The sequence below is a fragment of the Lampetra fluviatilis genome, chromosome 1, assembly GCF_964198595.1.
Source record: "Lampetra fluviatilis chromosome 1, kcLamFluv1.1, whole genome shotgun sequence".
Lineage (NCBI taxonomy): Eukaryota > Metazoa > Chordata > Hyperoartia > Petromyzontiformes > Petromyzontidae > Lampetra > Lampetra fluviatilis.
The window spans coordinates 32,329,004-32,351,125 of NC_136275.1; the positions used below are offsets into that span (position 1 = coordinate 32,329,004).

The 22,122-nt window shown below is 45.5% G+C and overlaps 1 protein-coding gene across 2 annotated transcripts in view; it reads left to right on the plus strand.

Moving 5' to 3' along the window:
- LOC144934781 (voltage-dependent T-type calcium channel subunit alpha-1H-like) overlaps positions 1 to 22,122 on the plus strand; it is a 296,378-nt gene that overhangs the window by 92,599 nt on the left and 181,657 nt on the right. For both annotated transcript variants that reach the window (XM_078860925.1, XM_078860935.1), the window contains exons 2-4: positions 12,100 to 12,211; positions 15,336 to 15,469; positions 18,998 to 19,095. In XM_078860925.1, the coding sequence (XP_078717051.1) occupies positions 12,100 to 12,211; positions 15,336 to 15,469; positions 18,998 to 19,095 (344 nt within the window). The remainder of the gene's footprint in view (positions 1 to 12,099; positions 12,212 to 15,335; positions 15,470 to 18,997; positions 19,096 to 22,122) is intronic.

The window sequence follows — 22,122 nt, forward strand, 5'->3', positions numbered from 1 at the left end:
GACGACGATGGGAGCCGTGCAGAGGATCGGCCACGCGGCCGGACGACGAAGAGAGATGACGGCGAGCAGCGACGCAGCCAGGACCCGGGACCCCGCGACAGCCCCGAACCTTCGGTTACGTCCCCCCTATATACTTCCCGGCGTGGCCAGGCCCCGCCTCCGGCCACGCCTCCTTCTAGAACCTTCGAGCAGGTTCCTGGAGCTTCCCGACTGACCCCGCCTTTAACCTTTAACCCAGATACGCCCCCTTCTAGTTGGTTATTATATAAGGCGCCCATACCTGTGATTACCCCTCCTGGCCGACAGGTGGCACCCTGTCATTGCACTGTCTAAGGAAAGAACTGGAGGAACAGTGTCTGGCATTTGATAATTAATAGGTGCATGTAACAGATGCAAATAATACCTTGGCAGGAAACGGTGAGAAATTGATTCTTACCGTTTTCAATAAGAAAAAGAAGCACACGTGTAGGATAGACCAAGACGAGCATTGCAGGGGCATTCAGAGGTCAGCAACCGAGGGGAACAGCAGCATTCTGCCAGTAGTGGTGGTGGTGGTGATGAGACTGCAACTGTGTTACAGTTGCAGCATTTGGCAATAGAAAGAAAGCGATTGCATGGTGTAGCGCCATCGACAGCATTGGTCGCGCTGACCTTTTGACGTAGTGCGCGTGCTATCTGAAAATCAAGCCTTATATCCTAAGCACAGTCATTTTTTTATATATATAGAGGGCTGAGTGGCTCAAGGGATTCATAATGGCCATGTCGGAGACACGAATCCGGTGCTTATGAGTTCCCGAGTGCTCAGGTGTAGGGAGTACACCTGAGCAGATGGTCTCACCCTGGCGCACCAGTCACTGCACAAAAACACACAGAAAGCCAACAAGCAATATTTTTCCATGTGACTTGAATTTGGATATTTTCATCTTTGTGGATTGAACATTTCCAAGACTCTTCTGAGGATGGCTAAAATGGCGCGACACCAAGTGCGGATGAGATTAACTTGAAATGTCTTGACAAATTCAGTAGTTGATTTGAAACATAAATCACTGTGGGCATTCCAAACGGACATTTCTTCATTTCATGCCATGTCAGATGCAATACAACTGCACGATCATTGGAAGAGTAAACAAAACAAGATTTGTAATCATTATGATAACAAAAAATAAACAAGAAATAAACAAAAAAGTAATTTAAAAAGTGTGTGTATTTTATTGACTTTGTTTTAACAATTGAACCTCATGGCGGGATCCCGGGGTCCCATAAGCCCCCGGCTCTCGCATGAACTGCGTTGCGACGTCATTTTATGTCTGTTGAAGGCGAACGGCACGGCGATCTATTCCTATCGAAGAGCTCTATACAATGCGCTAATCAAAGTTTCAAAGTTTTGTTTCTTCTGCGCATTCGTCCTCGCTGCGCTTGGACATGACACGACAACAGAACGAGCCGCACCAGGTGGATCGCGGCGTTTATGTGCGCGGTGGGACGGAGTCGACAAAAATACATTAGTTAATTGCGATTTTGACTTCCGATTATTCGGGACCCTGGGGTCCTGTCATAAGGTTCAATTGTGGTGGTGATGATGATGGGTCCAGTGATCCCCACGCACTGGATCTCCCAGCCTTTCTACTTGAGAGCCAAGGCTTTGCGCATTCTGCGTGCGTACATCGATTCAGCATGTCAGCTTCGCCTACAATGCCATTACAGTACCTTTAATGCATAATAATTATAAAACAGCGCCGCGGTTATAAAATACAACTCATTTACAATTGCTCATGTGGAATTCTTCATGGCGAGTCACCGTGGCAGACGAACGAACGTGGGGCCAGTCGACAATTAGAACGTTTGGCTACGTGCGGTGCGAAAGAAGTTCAACATACGTACATGCGTACATACAAGAAGCCCACTGGTTTAACATTTCACTCGAACCCCGACTGACTCTTGCTGGAAACCTACAACACCGAGGGAATGCATATGCAACCGCTGCAGGCCCTTGCCGTATGATTGCGGTTATAGAGAGAAGCCGGTTCGGGGCTGCGTTCAATTTAAGCTGAGGAGAATAATCCGTGATCTCAGGGTACATCTTAAACGTGCGACGTGATGGGATTTTCCTTTTAAGACAACATCGGTCGTTTTCGTGAAGAATAATTTTGGGCTTTGCTGCACACAGCCTGTGGCAGTTGCAAATTGTGTTTAAATGAGAACCACATTTTAGGATGTCTCAACTAAACTATTTTACTTTAGCAGGTAAGGCCCACAGATCTATATAGCACTTTGTCAGATAGCTCTACGAAGTGGCTTATCACGTGGGAATTTATAGCAGCCAAATACTCTTAAACGCATGTTGATTATAATTGTGGAGGGACACACCGGTTGACCCAGGGACAAATCCACATGGGGAGAGAGACATGCAAACTACACATATGCAGGCGCCAGGGTCGGGATTGTACCCACAACCTCCTCCATGCTAGGCGAGGTAGTTGACATCTCGCCACTGCGGCACCCCTGAAGGTCGACCGGTTGTTGCCATAGGAATTTTTAATTTCCACTGCTAGCTCTGAGCCGTAAACAGATTCGTACCTTTTCATTCAGTGTGACGATTCGCTGAATTGTCACTATACAGGGTGGCAATTTGGTGTTGCAATGTGATCCAGGAATCAATGATGTTTTATATTCTTTGTACTTTCTCGTTTGTAATGTTTCCCCTTCTTTCCATTCGATTTTTAGTTTTTCACTCTGTTTACATAAGTGTGCCCTTCGCGCATTACTGGTCTGCAATTTGCACTTATATCTTTTTTTAAATCTTTGCACACAAGGTTTGATACGTGCACCATGAGTATAAAAATAGATTTGAGTCCATCAATCAATGGTTCATCACTCTCCTACAAGACGCTCTTACTAAGTGCTCTCAAGAGAGTCACTCCATTCTCAGCAAGAGGAATAGCTCTGCACTGATTTCCCGCTGTGCCGCACGTTATTCAGCATGGGTGTCCGACGTTTCGCACCAATGTGCTGGGAGCTTGTTTAGGAACTAAATGGAGCAGCTCTCACGGTCTCCAATTCAGCTCCTGAAGAAGCAAACCAGCGAGTGGACCTAATACCGAACAAAGTGTGACACAACCCAAAACACACACACACGGACTGCGTAACACAACCGCGAAAACCTACCTACGAATCGGACGTATTTACGAATGTAAAAATGTACAACCTCATCTCTGGGTGACGAGCTGGACAAAACTTAGTGAAAACCCACATTTATTTCGTTTAATTTATTTTACTGTCAATGAGATGAGACCATCAACTCACCGTATTTGAGGACCCATTATAACCATTACATGGCAAGCGGCTGAAGCTGGGTTTGAATCCAGGAACACAGCGACATGGGCATTATAACCCCCCCCAGCCACCCAGTCACACATCACTTTTCACGTAGTGATAGGTTTGGAAATTACAGGAAAAAAAATTGGGATAATGGATGGTGGCATTGCACATTTGCTTGTCACAGTTTCATTTTGCCATTTGGTTGATGAGTTTGAATGGTTTCTAGTTAATAGCACTCCCAATAGAACTCTTTGTGCTCCCGCAAATGTATTATCTTTGTCTCCATCCATCATCCCGTTAAAGATGAAAACGTTAAAAACGTTTCTATATTTAGGTGTGGGGAAAAAGTGTGTCGGTCTCTGTGTGAGAAAACCTCGGTGCAGGATTACAGACGCTAAACAGTTTGTGATAAATGTGGTACCATTGGAACCAAGGTGATCATCAGATAGCTTATAGGACACTAACATTAGACCATAGAAAAATTAAATATAATTGCGTATTGCATAGTGAATATTAAATTAAGATCCATACCCGAGTTTAACAAACTATTTTGTGATGCTACTGGTAGATTCCTGGGATTGATTTGCCAATGGTGAGGTTGGTGACCTGATCTGGCGTGAGCAGGGGTTGGTTAACCCCTAGGCTAATAAGGCTTCAGGCCCTCATATTTTGTAGGCCCTCCTTAAAGCCCCTCCATTCCATATTGAAGTAACAGCTGAGCTGCAGTAGCGTGGCCATTGGAGCATTCATTTAATAATAACACTTTCATTTTATATTTCGCTATTCATGCTAATAGCATCCCATAACGCTCTAAATTAATTATATATAAGGGCCAAATCACATATAAAGCCACTACCAAGCAAATTAATTGTGATTACATCATTAATGACTTTCCCACAGCTCAAGGCATAGAAGAAAATGTTCTTTGTTCGAAGAAATAAGTGTAGTGATTGATTTATATTTGATGAATTTACCTTTCTACAATACATTTGTTCATAGGTAAATAAATATGTATGACTTCATTATATTTTTTTGCAATATGTCACATGTCTCGAACGGTTTTAGCCGCGTCTCACTTAGACCTTTCTCAGTTGTACAACGCTTCCACTCCATCCAAAGCTACGCTCAGCACTTTCGTCGTCTTGGCAATCTTCGCCTTTCCTCTTTAACTCATCGTTCAATTAAACGACGATCTGAAAAAAAAATTCTCCGTGTACACGACTGTCATCCAGTAATCGGCCACAATGGAAAAAACGGGAGCGCAAACGTCAAGTGACGTGAATTTCACCGTCGAAATAGCAACAGACCAATCCCCCCGTGGTTCTTCAGGCAACGTGTCCGACAAACCTGTGCCTTCCGCAGAAGTTCTGATGGGTCCGAGTCTCAAACCCCAACCAGTATTTGAATTCTTAACTTGACGACTGAGAGTCAAGTGCTCCAAATGCAGATGGTGCGATGTGAAATCGGCACGTGCGGTGGCAGGCCCCTCGTTGGATTATTACATTGTAGTATCGTGAGATAAAAAAAACAAATAGCATAATAATCTCCTTAAGCATTTGAATCAATGCATCAGCAGATGGATAAAATATACTACTGCGTTGTGATGCCGTAAGAAAGATGTATGGTCATGAATATTGCCTCAATATAATAATTGAGTGTGCAAAGCTAATAAAGTTTGTTACGTTTTTCTATATCACCACGCCGTGTGTATCTGACAAGAAACTAAATGAAATGTGACATTATGGATATTGCTTTGTAGACTGCTCTGCTTAGTAATTATCAGTCTGCAGCACGGAAAGACAAAAACATATTAACTGCTGAATGAGATCTACCTAAACGGAGTTGAACTGTCTGCACTATTCCATTTATGACAGAAACAATACATGCATTCTCGTAGGAAAGTGACGTGCCCACTAGTACACCGAGTTCAAGACATTGTACATATTGTACAACGTATGTCCTCTAACCAGATGATAGTCCTTTGAAAATGAAATGTGATACCTCTCTCGACTGCATTGCGCTTTGGAGCCAGACGTCTGAGTTGTATTCCCAGTCACAGCGAAGAGAAGTAGCCAATGATATCTTAACCAGGCTTGGACAGCCCTTCTAAATATATTCTCTTTGATTTATAGTTTTCTCCAGACACTCACGAGTTCCTTTAAAAATAAGAAATTCGGTTTGAATAGATTTGCTCAAATCCTACACGGGACCCTGATGTATAATAATAATAATTCATATTTATAATGCGCATTCCATCCTAAGATCGCAATGCACAATGTATGAAAAGCAGGAAACAAAAACAGAACCAGGGCAACCGACCAAACTAAAGAGGGAAGGCCACTTTAAAGAGATGGGTTTTCACAGCAGACTTGAATCTATCTACCGACCCTGATTGCCTGACTTCAAGTGGCAAGGCGTTCCATAGCTTGGGTGCCACGCAAAACAAAAGCCCGAGTGCTGAGCAGTTGGAGATCAGAAGCTGTTAATGACCTTGATGGAATATATAAATGTATTAGTTCCTGCAAGTAATGTGGGGTGAGCCCTTTTAAAGCATTCAAGGTATAATAATCCTGCGTCTCAGTGAAAACCTCCTTAGATAAATCGGACGGCATATTATAATTAATCGCCGTGGTGATTTACGCACCACGCTACGATCCTGAAACCCTGGGTTAAAATCTCAACCGTGATGCGCATGCAACTCCAGTGCAAATCGGCATCTAAATCTGGCTCTGGCCTCCACTAGGTAGACTTAGCCTAAAACGAAGCATCTCATCCAGTAGCGGTGTGGTTATCGACATGAGCACTGGAGAGATGACGGCGGGCTTGCGTCTGTTGCGCCGGCTATGCCCTCCATCCCCCCTCCCAAATTGCATTATGCCAGCCTTAATAGGTGCTCGCTAACAGCACTTATTAAAAAAAAACAAGTCCTTTACTTGTAGGTTATAAAAAGGACGGAACAGTTTCATGACCGCTAATATTGAATTAGAGTTAAGAAACAAACTTAATGAAATTATGTGTATTGTCAGTGGGACATTTTTTGGGAAATTGAATCAAGTGTGTTTAAATGTGATTCATTCTACGCATGCTGTACGCACGGTTTTCATGGATTTATATTTTGTTTGTTTTGATTAAAACTTCGCGCAGGGTCTGTTACTGCACTGCTCGCATGCGGATGTTAATGAATGTAGTTTTTATGGGAACAACTAAAGCTTACAACCGGACAGTTCTTTATCTTTTTACAAACCTGTTTCCACTTCTCTGACAATGCAGTTACTCGTTCAGGTCACTGCTAGGGGGAGGGCCTCTATTGGGCAAGCTCTCGGGCAATGTTCTTCACTAATTTTCAGAGGGGGGCCTCTTTCACCGATAAGACATCATCAGTGTGAGAGCTGCCACACATTTGAAACCATTAGGTTTGACAGCACGATGGGGTATTTTCACATGCCGTGTATTGTCGGGGTGCCGCACTAAAGGCCATCACGGGCCACCAGTGGCACGCGCGTGTCTTGCAATGAAGAACACTGCCCTAGAGCAGCAGTCCCCAACCTTTTCGGCACCAGGGACCGGTTTTGTGGAAGACAATTTTTTGACGGACCAGGGGGGGGGGGGGGGGTTCATCATTGGGTCTTTCCCCCTTTTCAAAGAAGCTCTCCGGCGACTTTAATTTTTTACTCATTTTGGCTCGGGGTTAGAGCTTGTGGGCTTACCAACACTGTGACTGAGACAAGTGCGCAGTGCGGGAAAGAGGCGCGGACGGAAGTGGTCAATAAAACAATAGGGGCGGGCTACGCGCGGACTCACCGCTCACCTTCTGCTGCTGTGCAGCCCAGTTCCTAACAGGCCATGGACCTGTACCGGTCCGTGGCCCGGGGGTTGGGGACCCCTGCTCTAGAGGATATTCGGTTTCATCTTCTGGAAAAGTAACGACAAGCAAAGCCGTATTTCAATCACAGCAATGTCCTGAATTGTCAGGCATGGGTCAAATGTCAACGTGTCCCCATGCTCACGTGACTGGAGAAACAATCTCGACTGTGAGATCGGTCGCTCTAGCCGCAGTGCCACCCGGCAACATTTGCGCCAGTATCGTAGAGCTTCCTCTTATCCGTTTACCCAATCGCCCGTGATTCTTATCATCCGTGGGAGACATGGCGTCCACGACAACTCCAATTACCAACGGCCATATTCTTCCGATTATCTGCGATGCTTTCGTTAAGCGGAGCACGTAGCACGCATTGGCCCGCGGATGATGCGATCCGCGATAGTGGTCCCCTGCATCACCGCAGGCAAGGGGATTTCTGCATCCCAGCCACATCGTCAGTGTCATTGCATCATAACATACATTGCATCATAACATTGCATCATAACATACAAAAGCAATACAGAGTGAACCCTCGGTTTAACGGACTCATAGGGTGGAAGGTGTGTCTGCAGAATCCGATTGTCCGTGAATGGCCAAATGACAAAAGTGTTTTGAGCACTAAATCACACCCTACCACATGCAAACTACTTCCTGATACTATGGGAACCTTTCTTGCCAGGATCAAAATATAACAATGGGGTTCCACCCTCTCCGTGTTAAGATGTTAAAACACCAAACAGAAACCTTTTGCAAGGAATCCTGTCTGCATTAACCACACGTACTTGTGGTGACCATGCAAGGAAAAAAAATGCTCTGAAGGATACATGCATTGTCTTTGAAACTGATTGCGCCACACCAGAGGCAGCTTTCTTGAGAGCCTAGTCTCAAACAGTGTTAGACCAGCTTATTTTCCACTTTGATTTCTACTATTTTGACCTATTTTAAACAACAAAAAAACACGTGTAATGTAATACATTCTGTGACAAGATGCGAATATTAACCGGACTGATTTCCACATTACTGAACTTAGTTCGTTGTTGGGGCAAAGGCCGTTGTCGTTGTTGTCGTTGGTGTTGTCCGATCTTTGGACAAAACTCTGATTCAGTAGATTTTGTCTGTTAAATCTGAAATCCTTTGAATGGGGGTCCGTTAACCCGAGGGTGTACTGTCCACAGATCTACTCGTTAGTGGCAGCACATTTTGGGCTTTTTACTTTTCCTGTACTGGACTACTCCTGAAATATAATACAACAATAATATCCTTGAGTACTCAAAGAATATGGGTATTCTTTGGAGGAAATCTTATCCAGCAGCTGGAATAATTTCCATTCCTAACCTTCATATGCAAAACTATGAAAATCTGATGTTGAGAATTATAATCTTAACAGCATATAAATGGCCCAAAGCAAAAGCATAATTACGAGCAGGAATGTTTAATGAATGGGCATTAAAGATTTAGCTCCCAATTTTTTTCTTGGGGGGGGGGGGGTTTAAAATGTACAATGTTAGCTGTCGTTTCTATTTTATATAGATGCGTCATATATGGAGTCTGCATCCTTCAAAACGTTGCGGTGAATATGTTCATCGGCCTACGTTCAAATCCCAAAACTGCTTAAACGTTCGTACTTCTAAGCGTGCACTCGGCTCTATATCTGCCAAGTGTCGGCTTACTTAGCTCTTCGAGAACATCGTCGGATTTATGTAACTCACTCGCTCAGGTGCCTCGTGACTGACCCTATCTTTGCGACATGTCCTCATATACACACGCAAGTTTTATTGCCAAAAGAGAGAATTCATCTTTATGTTCTCTCTCTCACCTGTTTAAGTAGAGGACATTGGCAGAAAGTTAAAGCGAAGTAGATCATGAAAAGCTCGGACCTCAGTGTAGATTAATCTGTGGTGGGTACAGCGTGAACACAACGGCGAAATGAACTCATTAAGCAAACGGTAACGGCGAGAATCTACGTACAGAACAAAATAAGCAAATTACATTTATTCAAACACCACCTTTGTACACTTGAACGCACGTTAATGAATGCATCTGTCACCCGCGCTGGGAGAAAAAAACATTTAATGATTTCTGCAACATCGAGAATTATGAATGTAGAAAAAATATAGGCAGCAAGCCCGAAGCTACAGCATAATAATATACAGGAATGTTTCATTAATGGGCATTTGCAGTTAGAGGTAATGAAGAGGAAATCTTATCCAGCAGCTGCTCTTTTTTTATTAAAACAATAACTCATGTTTGCTGAGCTTCAAAACGTTATCGCAAAAATAGATTCACACGCAGGCGAAGATAGAGGCGGCTGGGGGAGCGGTGGCACGGTGGTTCGCTCACTGTGGCCGGCAACCCGAGTTGGATTTGCCATCGCGAGCTCACAGAAGTGGCGAGTGGTGTGTGAACCAGCAACTCGGCTCCCTCCCTGTTAATTATCATCCTACACTAGCACCCTTCTCACCCCATAGCCACCAGGGCCTGGGAAGGCTTCCTCCAACCGGTAGTGCATTAATAAAGGACCGTGAATCATCACTCTTAACATTATACTCACATAAAGAACCCATGTGTGTATTCTAGATTTGAAGCTTTCGTGACTGCAAGGATTCATACTGTTTGTTTTTTCGGTAAAATTGTATTAATTGTTTTACCTACGTGACTTTACCGAAAAAAACAAAAAGTATGAACCCATCTGTGATTGTGTAGGTGAAGAAACATGAAACAAGGTGAGGGAAAGTCAGAGGTGAGGATGATAATCGCTGGGGCTTCTACGATGCATAGAACATTTTTTTATTGATGCTGTGGTCCAATACAATTTAAATGTTTTAATCGCTGTACTATTAATGCTTCGCTGGATAACCGTGAAAGTATCGGGGTTTTACCACTGTTGCGGTGTGGTACTCTCATTGTTTAAAGACTGAACGGTAGCGATGTCATGATTTCCCCCTCCCCACCATCCCCCCCATCATTTACATTAATCATAGCAGGTCAGAATCATAACATTTATTTATACTGGAGGAATCCGAGGAGCTACACAGCTCTTATTCTTTGGTTCTTTCGGTAAAGTCACGTATAAAGATAAAATAAGAAATTAAATAATAGCATACGACGTTTCGATTGCAACACAAGCAATCATCATCAGGTATAATGAAATAGCGACATAAAATCTAACCAGAAAACTATAGACAGACATATAAGCAGACAGATATCACCAAGATACATAGAGAGAGAGCAACACAGGTACAGAGAGGGGTGATCGTCTCTGTGGGGTGGCCTTAAATAGACAGAGGGGGGCGGAGGCAGCGAGAGGGAGGGGTTAGAGACAACATTGACATGTCAATGAGTACGAGGAGACGCGTAGAGAAGTACGCAGGCTTAGAGGGAGAAAGAAACACACTAAAATTAAATAACCTAGCAAAGTATCGAAATATTATGTAAAACGACACAGAGAGTCGGTCAACACACAATTAACGCATAGCCTGGTCGATTACGTATTTCAAAGATTGCTAAGTTAGAATTTAAGTGAAAATTCCAAAGAAAGACAAAAGATAAAAACAAGAGGACAAGAGCTCTTTTTCACAGATATCCAGCCAGGGTGGGTCAGAAAGTTACAAAAACAATACAAAAACAACACGATAGGAGTGCAAAGTATAGTAAAGCTAAGCAAATCACGTACAAATACAACTTGTAAAACCCACTGAGCTATAAGTTTCTTTTTCAGAAGCAACCTGGCCACAATTGATAGCTCAACCCAAGTCGTTTATCTTGTGGGAATGTATAGCAGCCAAATAATCTGTACATATATGTCAACCCATGTCTATTTATTGCTTCAAATGCTGGTGATTTCCGAGTGTGGGTGTTGGAATAGGGCAGACATGATGTCTAGTTCACCTTGAACGGTGGCAATTCAGACCTTGCCATGGACATTTGTAGCGTTGGTCAGCGCGGCTTGTTGAGTTTCGATGCGTCTGTACCTCGTGTGTGTGTGTGCCTGGCGGCATAACTAGTGGGGACCACGTGACCGACCTGAGTTTGATTCCTTGGCAGAGTTCACGTCATTCGTCCATTCATCACGCACGGTCAGCGGAGGACCGTTGCGCCAAACTCGTGTTCTCTTGCAACAACATTCGCATAAACTGCTCTTGCTGCCATACGCCGGCGTCTCGAGTGATTTGTTTGAGCGGCTAACGTCTGTGGCGAGTAGTACTTGAAGGGATGGTCCTAGGCCTTCCCTAGGTCGACTCAGCCTCACATGATCATCTTGCAAAGAAGACGTTTTGTTTGGCGGCTATGGATGAGGTGTCGGACGCTCATCCCTGGCACTACTTTTTCAAGTTTGTAAGTGCCACGATGGACGAACGAAAAACATATTTCGATACCTTAATAGTAGTCGCATGATGATGACGACGACGATGATAATTTAATAGCAGTCCAAATTTACTTGAGCCTGGGCACCATCGCCAATGCAAGATTTGTGAGCAGCAAGGCAGCGATTGGGAGGTGCGGTGGCATCAAAGACAAGAGAGGTCACGGTGACCTCTCTAATTGCACTCGTGTCACCGTGGGGTCCCGTTGCCTGTGCGGTCGTGTCACCATATGACCGTGTCACTGCGCCATCATGTCAATATGCGGTCGCGTCACTGGCAAGTTTGCTATCGTTTAGATCGTGTCACCACGTGGTTGCGTCCCTGCCGAGTCGTGGCACGGTCTGGTCATGCAATTCGTGCTGTCATGTTACTGTGCGGTCCCGTTGCTATGTTGTCGCGTTGCCATGTGGTCATTTCACGGTAAGGTTGTCCGTGGCCATGTGGTCATTTCACTGTATTGAGATGTTGCCGTGTGGTCGCATTGCCATGTGATCATGTCACTGTGTGGACTTGTGGTCGCGTCGCCATGCGGTTGGTTGACCTTGACGGCGGCTGCAGGTGGTTTGAGCGGGCGAGCATGCTCGTCATCCTGCTCAACTGTGCCACCCTGGGCATGTTCCAGCCCTGCGCCGAGGTGGAGTGCCACTCGCAGCGCTGCCAGGTGCTGCAGGTAGGATTCTCGCTGGCACGACACGGCGCCACGTGCCGACGACAAATACTGCACACGACAGAATGATTATCATGATGGTAATGAAGACTGATCACTACATGATGACAATGATCGCGCTAAACTCCGATCGGTACAGTTGGCCACGTACGGTGCAAAAGACGTTCTACATACATATTAACCACGACGGTAATAATGGTGAAATGCTGTGTATAATAATTACCGATTATAAAAGTATGATGCTGCAGAATGATTATGACAACAGACGTAATGATGATGATGGATGATGCAGACTGGCCACAGCACCACGAGTAAGGATTACGATGCTTCACAAGAATCGCTACATTATTTATGGTGTTTGATGGATCGTGCTTAACGCTATCGACAATGATTATTACGATGACATTGACGCAGTATAATCAACACAATTATAATGATAATTAATAATTGCACAGCTTGGATATAGAATGATCATTACAGTGGTGATGATGATGATGATGAGAGTGAGCTGAGCACCACTGATATTAAGATGTCCGTGTGATGAACGGGAGAGGAGTAAGTGAAGGGGTTGCCAAGTTGGAGTTATTTATTCCTATCATTAGCTGTGAACCCACTCGCGGGTTTACAGCTTATTAAATTTAGTTCTGAGCAAAGTGAAATGCTTTAGGGAGCTTTGGATGGTAATCAACTCCATTGGCAGCCCTGAGCCAGAAGTGTCAATTCCACATTCCCATGGCAAGGGATAGCCCACCTCTGCACGAACCACTGTTGGATTCCATAACAGTGGTTCTAAATCTTGACTTAAAGCTTTCGTGACTGCAGGAATTCATATTCTTTGGGTCTTTCGGTAAATGCACGTACGTAGGTTAAAAAAATTACAAAATTCAATAAAACAAAAAACTACGACGTTTCGATCGCAACACAAGCCACCGTCATCAGGTGGAATAAGTAATATTTTTAAAAACTTTTTTTAAAAACACGCTTTAATGAAATGTACCGTACTAGTAATGGAAGAACTCCACGACTCCAGGAAGTGGCCACGAAGCTTGCCATAACGTAAGGGGACCGTGGTGGTTTACAGCCAACGTCAGTTGAGCGTGGACAATTAGACCGAAGCCGAAACATAACATATACAAAAGAATGTTCAAAAATATAGTATTGTCATCAGTATCATATAAGTATACCAAGTTTGCAGTCGATGCCACATTGGGAAGTGGGTAAACATTGAGTTACAAGATTTAAGGATACAACAACAGACAGAGTGAGTTAATAAAACGCGTGTAATAATAATTAAAAAGGGATGGAGGCCACTAAAGGTTAAAAAGGGGCATAGCCCAAGCGTCCTGGTATCAGAACGAAGTAGGCGGTGGCAGTGGTTCGAGTTTTGAGGCCCCGTGAGGATTGATGGGCTGGGTCAAGTCCTGATCGGGGTTTTAACTTGTGACCTTTCATTGCCAGTCGAGCCCTCTGATTGGGAAATGCCGAGGCATTACTTTAAACAATCCAGTACTCATCTGAGCCAGCGATGGTCCACCCCCACCATTCAGCAACCAGCACAGATCGGCGTGGTGAAGTATGGTTAAACAACCTCAAGTGACCGTCATTTTGTGCGTAGCCCCTCTTTCTAGGGTTTGACAAACGTCTGAGCGTTATTTATAATTATTATTGTGGAAGTTTAACCATTGCTCCGAATATTATAGTTTCTGTACATGTGTCAATCTCAAGCCGTTGTTGGCACAGGATACATTTCTACAAAGTGGTCCATCTCCTAATACTGATTACTTCCATAAGCAGCACAACGTAATTACTCAGGCGTCATGCACAGTAATGTTACGCAATATAATTTTTTTATTGACCTCAAGTAATTTAACCTTGAAAATATCGGCACTCCGCTTTAATTGTTGGCTCTGCTATTTGATCATCCTTTATGCGTTTTGGCTGCTCGCTTTACGCTCATTAACGCAAACTGCTGACAACATTGTTCATCCCTTTGAAGAGTTTTTTTTTTGGAGCATTGTCAAATTATTAAAAGTAAGAGTCATCAAAAAATTGCAGCCACGACTTGCCAAGTAACATTCGTCTCATCGAACACTGAAATGAAAGTACAGTAATAACACTGGCTTACCAGCAACTGCCTTCAGTAATTGGTGGGCCTAATTACAGCGAATGCGTTCGCAGGGCTGGGTTTTTGGTGGACTACTGTACGTACGCAACTTCGGATGACAATTGAGGTCTACTTATCGTTAAAATACGGGTGCTCGAGGCAAGGTGCAATGCCTCACGTGACTGAGCACGTCAGAGGTTCTGGACTTTAACAAAGCAACGACAAAAGAAGCCTCCGCCCTGCGATCACAGATGCAGAGGTGGCCGCGCTCGGGGAAATCGCGTGGCAGGTTTCGGGGGCTGGGGGGATGGGGTATGCAGTTTGGAAGCTTGGCAAAGAGCGTGGCGTGAGGGCGTTCCCGATGCAACCAGAGCGAGGAGGCTGCCGCTGTCGCTGCGATGGCTGGTGGGACTCGTGTGGAGAGGGGTGGGGGGGGGCAGCGTTAGTGACCACGGAGGTCAGTGACCATGTGCAAAAATCCACCAACAGCGACGACAACGATTAGATGCTTCGCAGGCGTAGGGGTTACGTCGCATGTGTCATTACGTGTGTCGATAGCCAAGGTGCTTCCAAGTTTGTTGAAGGATGTGCTAACGGTGTAATGAGGGGGAGAGGTAATGGGAGGCCGTGTGAGAGCGGACCGTGGAGGTCAAGCGTTGACTTTTCGTCATCAGCAGCAGCAGCATCTATCATAAGGGAGTGTTGGGCGAGGTGAGGTGTAGTGTTATCAACTACAGTCGCTATAATGCCCCCTTGACTCCTGAGCGAGTTAAGCGAGCATCCATCCACAATATGTCAGCATTGTCAGCATTCCAGTAAATCTGACTTGGGCGTTATTTGCATATTTAGTAGACATTTTTTTACGGCATTGCACAATTTTTTTCAGATGCCGTGCATTTCCATGCTGATTGCTCCGCAGGACATCAGCGAAAACATGGGGTGTTTCATCCGTCAGGGATTTTCCTATTTAAATGTTTTACCAAATGAATAAAACATGGGTTTTCGTGCTTGCCTCCCTTACAGGCCTTTGATGATTTCATCTTCGCGTTCTTTGCGGCGGAGATGCTGGTGAAGATGGTCGCCCTGGGCGTGTTCGGGAAGAAGTGCTACATGGGCGACGCGTGGAACCGCCTCGACTTCTTCATCGTGGCCTCTGGGTCAGTTCCCTGTTGCATTTGTTGCTGGTAATTTGTCAACGAACACGCAAAGGGTTCGCCTTCTACGAGACACTGCGGGCCGGAGCGGTGGAACTTGTGGATGGCGCACGGCGCTGCGAAGCCCCCGGTGAACCCGAGCTTGATCACTAAAGATCAGTGGCGGCGACGTCAGTGACCAAGTGATTCCGTAGTTGAATGGCGGAGGGCTGTAGCGAGTGAATCTGCGACTGCTCCGCCCCTTCCCCCCTAAAAAAACCCCAATGACACCAAATATTGACTGAATGCGATTCTTTTTTCAAATTTCTCATCATAATAATAATCTCAAGTGTCAATACACTTACATACAAAAGCACCGCACTCAGGCAAAGAGTTAATCACATTGAAATGCCTCTTGCCACCGTTTTGTAAAGTGTCTGTTTTGGCAAATTAAAATGAGGCAGGGTACCTGCAGAGTGGCGTTCGCTGGGGTAGATAGCGGCAATTCCACGCCACTTATGCCTCCCTCGAAACAACAAAATAATAATCAATGCTGATTTCCGCACTGTTGTCAGTCCAATGCAGGGAGGAGGCCTCCCCCAGGGCATCTCGGCCATGGAGTGTTTGGCCACGCTGATCAGTGCAGGTTTATGGTCAGTTCAGGGATGCCTGAACCGGCTCGGATATCATTTGTCGCCGACGCTACCCATGGCTGCGAATTTAACTCAACTGGCCTCGTTCATAGCGCAGTGTGTGAACAACTGTGACATCGCTCCTCCACAGGGTATTGTGTTATTATTATTAAATTGGGTGGCACTCATTTCCTTTGGCTGAACTGAACATCAGACGGTGATGCTGGGAGCCTGTAATTCCATGCTGGTGTCCCGTTGGTATTCAGCTGACTGGGTGGTGCCATCATTGCTTATTGTGCGTTAATATCTTGGTCAGGGCTGACTCAACTAATCATCCACTTGAGGTTAAAAAAAATTATACCTCTATATGGGTAAACAACAGCGCTTAATCTATACAGGGACTCCTCCTCTTACGAACAATCGACTTTTGAACTTTCAGAGATACGAACAAACCTGTCCGTATGTCCAGTTGTCCCAGAGTCGTAAGTTCAACCGCCGCGCAATAGATGGCGGTGGTGGCATCTACATCTGCAGAACGTGAAGAACCAGTGGCATCTACATCTACAGGAGATTATACAACTTTAAAGCCATTCCCCGTGTTTAGCGTACATGCCGTATAACACGTTTGTAATCGCCACAGGAGTAAAGTTGGACTTACGAACAAATCGACTTACGAACAGACCTATGGAACCTAACTCGTCCGTCAGTAGAGGAGTCCCTGTATATAAATTGGCACCTGCCACGTGAATGTGGAAGTTTCCGCACTGGCTCACAGGTCGCCGGGTTCTTAGTGTGGTGCACCAAACCCCTGCGCCAACATTCCACACCGCTGACTTTTTGCAGAAAACGTACATGGTGCTGCTGTGTTCACGAGCACAGTGACCAAGGAGCCCAACACAACAAGACTGAGTGGTCTTAAAGGAGAAATGTGAAATAAGGGACGGATTGGGCATGTTCGTGAAGGAGCAACCGGGTCCAGGGCTGGATCAGATGTAACTTGCCACTTGTGCTCACTGCACCCGGGAATCAAACTCGGGTCACCGGATTGAGAGCACGGTGCATTAGCTACAAACATATCGAATTAATGAAAACCTATTTTCAGTCTTCTCCTCCCTACGGCTGATGCTGATGTAAGTGGTGGTATTGCTGTGACGATGCCTCCTCCTTCGTATGTGAATCGTGCACCGAGTCGTTAGTACCCGGTCCACGGTTCTGTTCTGGGTGGTGAGCACGGTCGCCGCCCACTGCCGGAGAGAGTTTTTAATTGCCCATTTGTGCAACCGCATCAGCCGTGGTTGGTGCAGCGGATGCGGTTGAAGGTTGCTGATGAGGAATCCAGGGAGAGATCTGCTGTATTCGCGTTTGTACGTTCACTGAATAAATGTCGAAAAACGAAAGAGAGCAGGGTCCCCATTGGCTGCTGAATGCAAACTCACGGATTGCATCGTTGTTGAGAATCTGAATATTTATTTAGACTGGAGGAATCTGATGAGTTATGAAGCTCTTTTTCACAGATGTCCAGTAGCTCCACGATGTCTGCTGGCAGTGACTGTATGCTGATGCACTGTCCCAGTTAAATGTTCTCAAAGACTATGAATACATTTTTTTTCCGGGAGAATACGTGTACGAGCAGACGACACTGAATGTTTCTGTGCACAGCTTAATTAGTGTGCACAAATAGGCCGTTTCCTTTTTTCCTCTCTCAAAATTTTTCAGAAAGCCTTTCAGGCAATTAAATACAATTTAAATTATTATGAATGTTTGCGCATCTTTGACTGGCTTAACGGTGGCCGACCTTTTGAGATTTCTTATGAAATACGAATTGAAAGCAATGTATGTATGTCAAATAAAATAAATCCCAGTTCCTTAGAGGACAACGTGATATGCAACCATAACTCGATTCATCCCCCTACCTCTGCTTTCTTTGCTCTGAAGTAGGGCCTACAGTCCGAAACGTCAGCCTGTTGTAGTTAAAAAGCCATTGGTGCTATTAGAAACCCACTGGAGTTATGCACTTTTAAATCATCTCGATTGAAAACTAATTTCTTTATAACTGCTTTTTGTGTTTTAGTGTTGTTGTCCTTCCCCCGCACCTCCGATTAGTGCTGTGGGTAACGTACGGTGCGAAAGAAGTTCAACATACACACCGAGGAAGTGTTAATCGCAAACACCGTGCTTCCGTTTGGTGCTGATGCACCACTCTCAATGCAGTCCCTCAATGTTCGCATTAATTTTGGTCACATATAACAATTTCCGTTTCATCTTCGAGTAAATCTGTGCTGCGCCCACTCGTGCCTGCCTGACATTCCGTCGGCATGCGCGCTCTGCGAAGCTCGCGGGACGAGATGGCATGGGACAAATTCTGATAGGATCGGACAGGATGGGATGCTAATTTTGTTTCGGTGTCAGTCTCTGGTGTACAGCAACTTGGTTGTTGTTAATGCGGTGGGGAGAAAGGTGTTTGTTGTGTCTGTGCTTGTACGGCAATTTCTCTCGCAGTCTATGATGTTTATGGTGTGTGTGTTCGTGTGCACCTAGCCTGACACGAGTGCTGTGGTAACGTCATCATCACTTAGTGGTGAATGGTGGCCGTTGTCGTTGTTGTTGTTGTGAGGAATGGTGGTACATTGGTTAGCATAAGGCACTACAGACCCGGCCGCCTAGTCAATTTCCTGCATACGGTCAGTATCAGTGGCGAATATCTGAATGAGCCCTGGACCTCCCCTTAGTAAACTCAACCTCAAATGAGTACCTAGTGCGATTTATAAACATCAGCCCTGGGGAGAGAAAAGGTTGTCGGATGTGGTTCTAGCCACCCACCCCCTGGTTTGCCGTGCTCTCTCACAGCCCTTTCTCCAACAGTCTATTAAAGGCTATATGGGTGATCTTTGTCTTCTTGTGCGTGTGTGTGTGTCTACAGCATGCTGGAGTACTCTCTCGCCATGGAGAGCGTCAGTCTCTCCTCCATCCGCACGGTCCGGGTACTCCGGCCACTGCGGGCAATCAACCGGGTCCCCAGTGAGTATCCCTCGCTCCGTCTCGCACGCGGCTCCGTCCCAATGTCGTCAACGTTGTGCCGCTGCGTCGGTCCTCGCGGTCGTGCCGTGTGGCTCTCCGATTGTGTGTGTTTTTTTTCTTTCGAGTCGTGCTACCTTCCTGCAGAAGCTCCCAGCACGTGGAGCCAAACGTCGGACACCGTGCCGAACAGCGCGTGGCACAGCCAGAAATCACATCGGAGAGCTGCGTGGCTATTTTGTCGGGGAAAAACCCTATTATTATATTTTGGTACTGGCAAAGGAGGTCCAATGATGTAGATGCTCACCCCGAGCCCTCATTACTTTGATAGTTTATTGTCTTTGAGCTGTATGCCTTTTGGCGTCCTCTGGTCGAGCACCAATTGGGTCGAGGCTCAAAAGAAAGCCGTCCCTTGGTGTGGACCAATCAGTTTCAGGGACAATGCATATATTATCAAAGTGTGTTGTTTGTTTTCATTTGACTGCAAGTATTATGGTTAATGCAGACATGAATACTTGTAAAAAGGTTTCAGTTTTGTTGCCAAAAAAAGGGGGAAAACCCTATTACTATTATTATCATTTTGTCGTTGTCATCTGCGTGTGCGCGCCCTCTCCTCTCTTCACAGCCCATTGCCCCTCGCACAGCCGTTGCTTCCCGTCGGTTACCCCACATGATCGCACCTGTACGTTATGACGTTGATTCAAGTCGAATCGTTATCACGTACTGCGGGCCTGAGTTGTGTAATGCCATCCAACTCTTTGAAACGCCTTGGAAGTGCTGGGAACACCTGCACGCCACTCCCACCACATTGCGACCTTACCACTCGACTGACCGAGGTGAACCCATTTTTACCGCTGGGTGGACAGAGCCGGGGAGGAATTCAGAACAACTTGCCACTGTTGTTCCAACTTCCGCGTCGGGAGACAGAATCAGCAACATCTGGATTAGAAGTCCGGCGTGCTGACCATTACACCATGGCAGGAATTAAAAACACCCTTCCTTAATGTACGGGGCACCGTAATGTACGAACCCGTAATCCGACAAACACGGCGGAAAGCGAATTACTTGCCTTGCCAACGAGGGCTGCCTTTCAGAAAATGGGGAAAGCGGACAAAAAAAAGTTTTTTCTTGTCAGCCCAGATGAGGCGCCTGGCTGTCAAGGATACGTCGAGGTTTATTAAGTCAGCCGTGCGCCAATGGAACGACCGAGATTGCGTGCAGGTTGACCGTGACAGCTAACCCGCAGTTGTCGTCAGTGCAGTTTGTTTGAATCGCTACTCTAAGCCTTGCCCAGCACCGTGGCCTTATGCCCGATGAAATCTACAAAATGTCACATTTGCAGAAAAATCGTACGCACGAGAATAGTTTCACGCGTGGCTTTACATTCGAATTAAAAAGCTGCTGCTGCTGCTGAGCGCTAACACGAGCAGCAAAGAGTCTCCTGGGACGCTCAAGATTTCTTCCCGGCACGTTTCGGCTGCTGGGCTGCAGTGCACACAGCCTATGCAGGCGTCATCATGCGTTCTTAGCCTCCTAGCCGATGAACTGGCATCGGCGGCCAATCACTGGAAGTTGCAAGTAATCACGTTACTATGCTATATATTTATTTCTAAGACAATTTTCGAGCTCGTAACAGCCCACGCCCGACAACAACGGCTGTTCGCCACAAAGTGGCGGTGACATCGCCACAGTTTTTGTGTCGGGGCTAGGTGCACCTTGAGGCCACGAGAAGTGTCGTGGGCTCGCCAACACACCACCCCCCCCTCATTATACATTCGTACGTACGAATGTATGATGAAATTTCTTTTGCTCCATACGTAGATACGGAAAACTTAAATTTCAACTGAATTCCCACAATCTACAGCGTTGTGTGTGCATGTGACTTGAACATGCATTGGTCATGCATTCCAACTGTATACTTTTTACTTGGCACTCAAAATAACAGCCATTCTGTTGGGGTAAAAAAAATAGATTTGCCCGTATAGCTTGTAATATTAGTAATAATGCATTCCTAATAATAATATACATTTCTTTGTCAATCCTCTGCGGGATTGAAGGTCTCCCCATTCACGGAACTTTGGCTACGCTAATCAGTGCAGGTTGATGAATGGGTGCTCAGGACCAGATCAGACATCACTCTGCAGACATTGGTGGTGGCCGAGATTCGAACGGAGGTCACCGGGTTTATAGCGCAGGGCACCAACCACTGTGCCAGTGTACCATCCGATGGCATATTATTATTATTTTACATTTTAAGGCTTTCGTGACTGCAGGGATTCATCTTCTTGGTTCTTTCGGTAAAGTCAAGTAGAATGGAAATAATAAAATAATACAAATAAAACATTATAAAATACAATTCTCACGACGTTTCGGCCACAACGCAAGCAGCCGTCCTCTAACCCAGCTTAAATATACGCTGCCAAGCTTGGTGGTGTTCATTCAGACGCTGTCTTTCCAACAGCCCTGTTCTTCACCTGAGGACGGGTGCTTGCGTTGTGGCCGAAACGTCGTGAGAATTGTATTTTATTATGTTACATTTTTTAATTTTTTTTATTTCCCTTCTACGTAACTTTACCGAAAGATCCAAGAAGATATTATTTAACAGTTATTTTTATTATAGTATGTAACATATAGAAAGATTAAGATAACCTTCGATTTACTCACAATTGTAAAGTTCAATTCTAGACAATTCCATTAAGTTGCAGCAATGGTTTGCCACAGGAATGTGGAAGTTCCACCACTGTCTCAGGGCTGCTGATGTGGTAGATGAGTAGATGACCTCAACCCAACGTTGACCTCAAGTCCACCAGAGGTAGCTATCTTGCGGCTTCCGACGATTTCTGCCGAGAACGTCACGCGTTTTGTGGCACATGGGGCACGTGGGTAGCTCCTGTCCACAAACAAAGCTGCCTTATTTATGGGCCTGAATAATTCACTGGCATTTTCTCGGCTGTGCAAGCGAAATAGCGGTTTCTTAACAGCAGACAGAATAAACATTTTCTCTGTAATGAATTGACTTCGAGGGGAAGG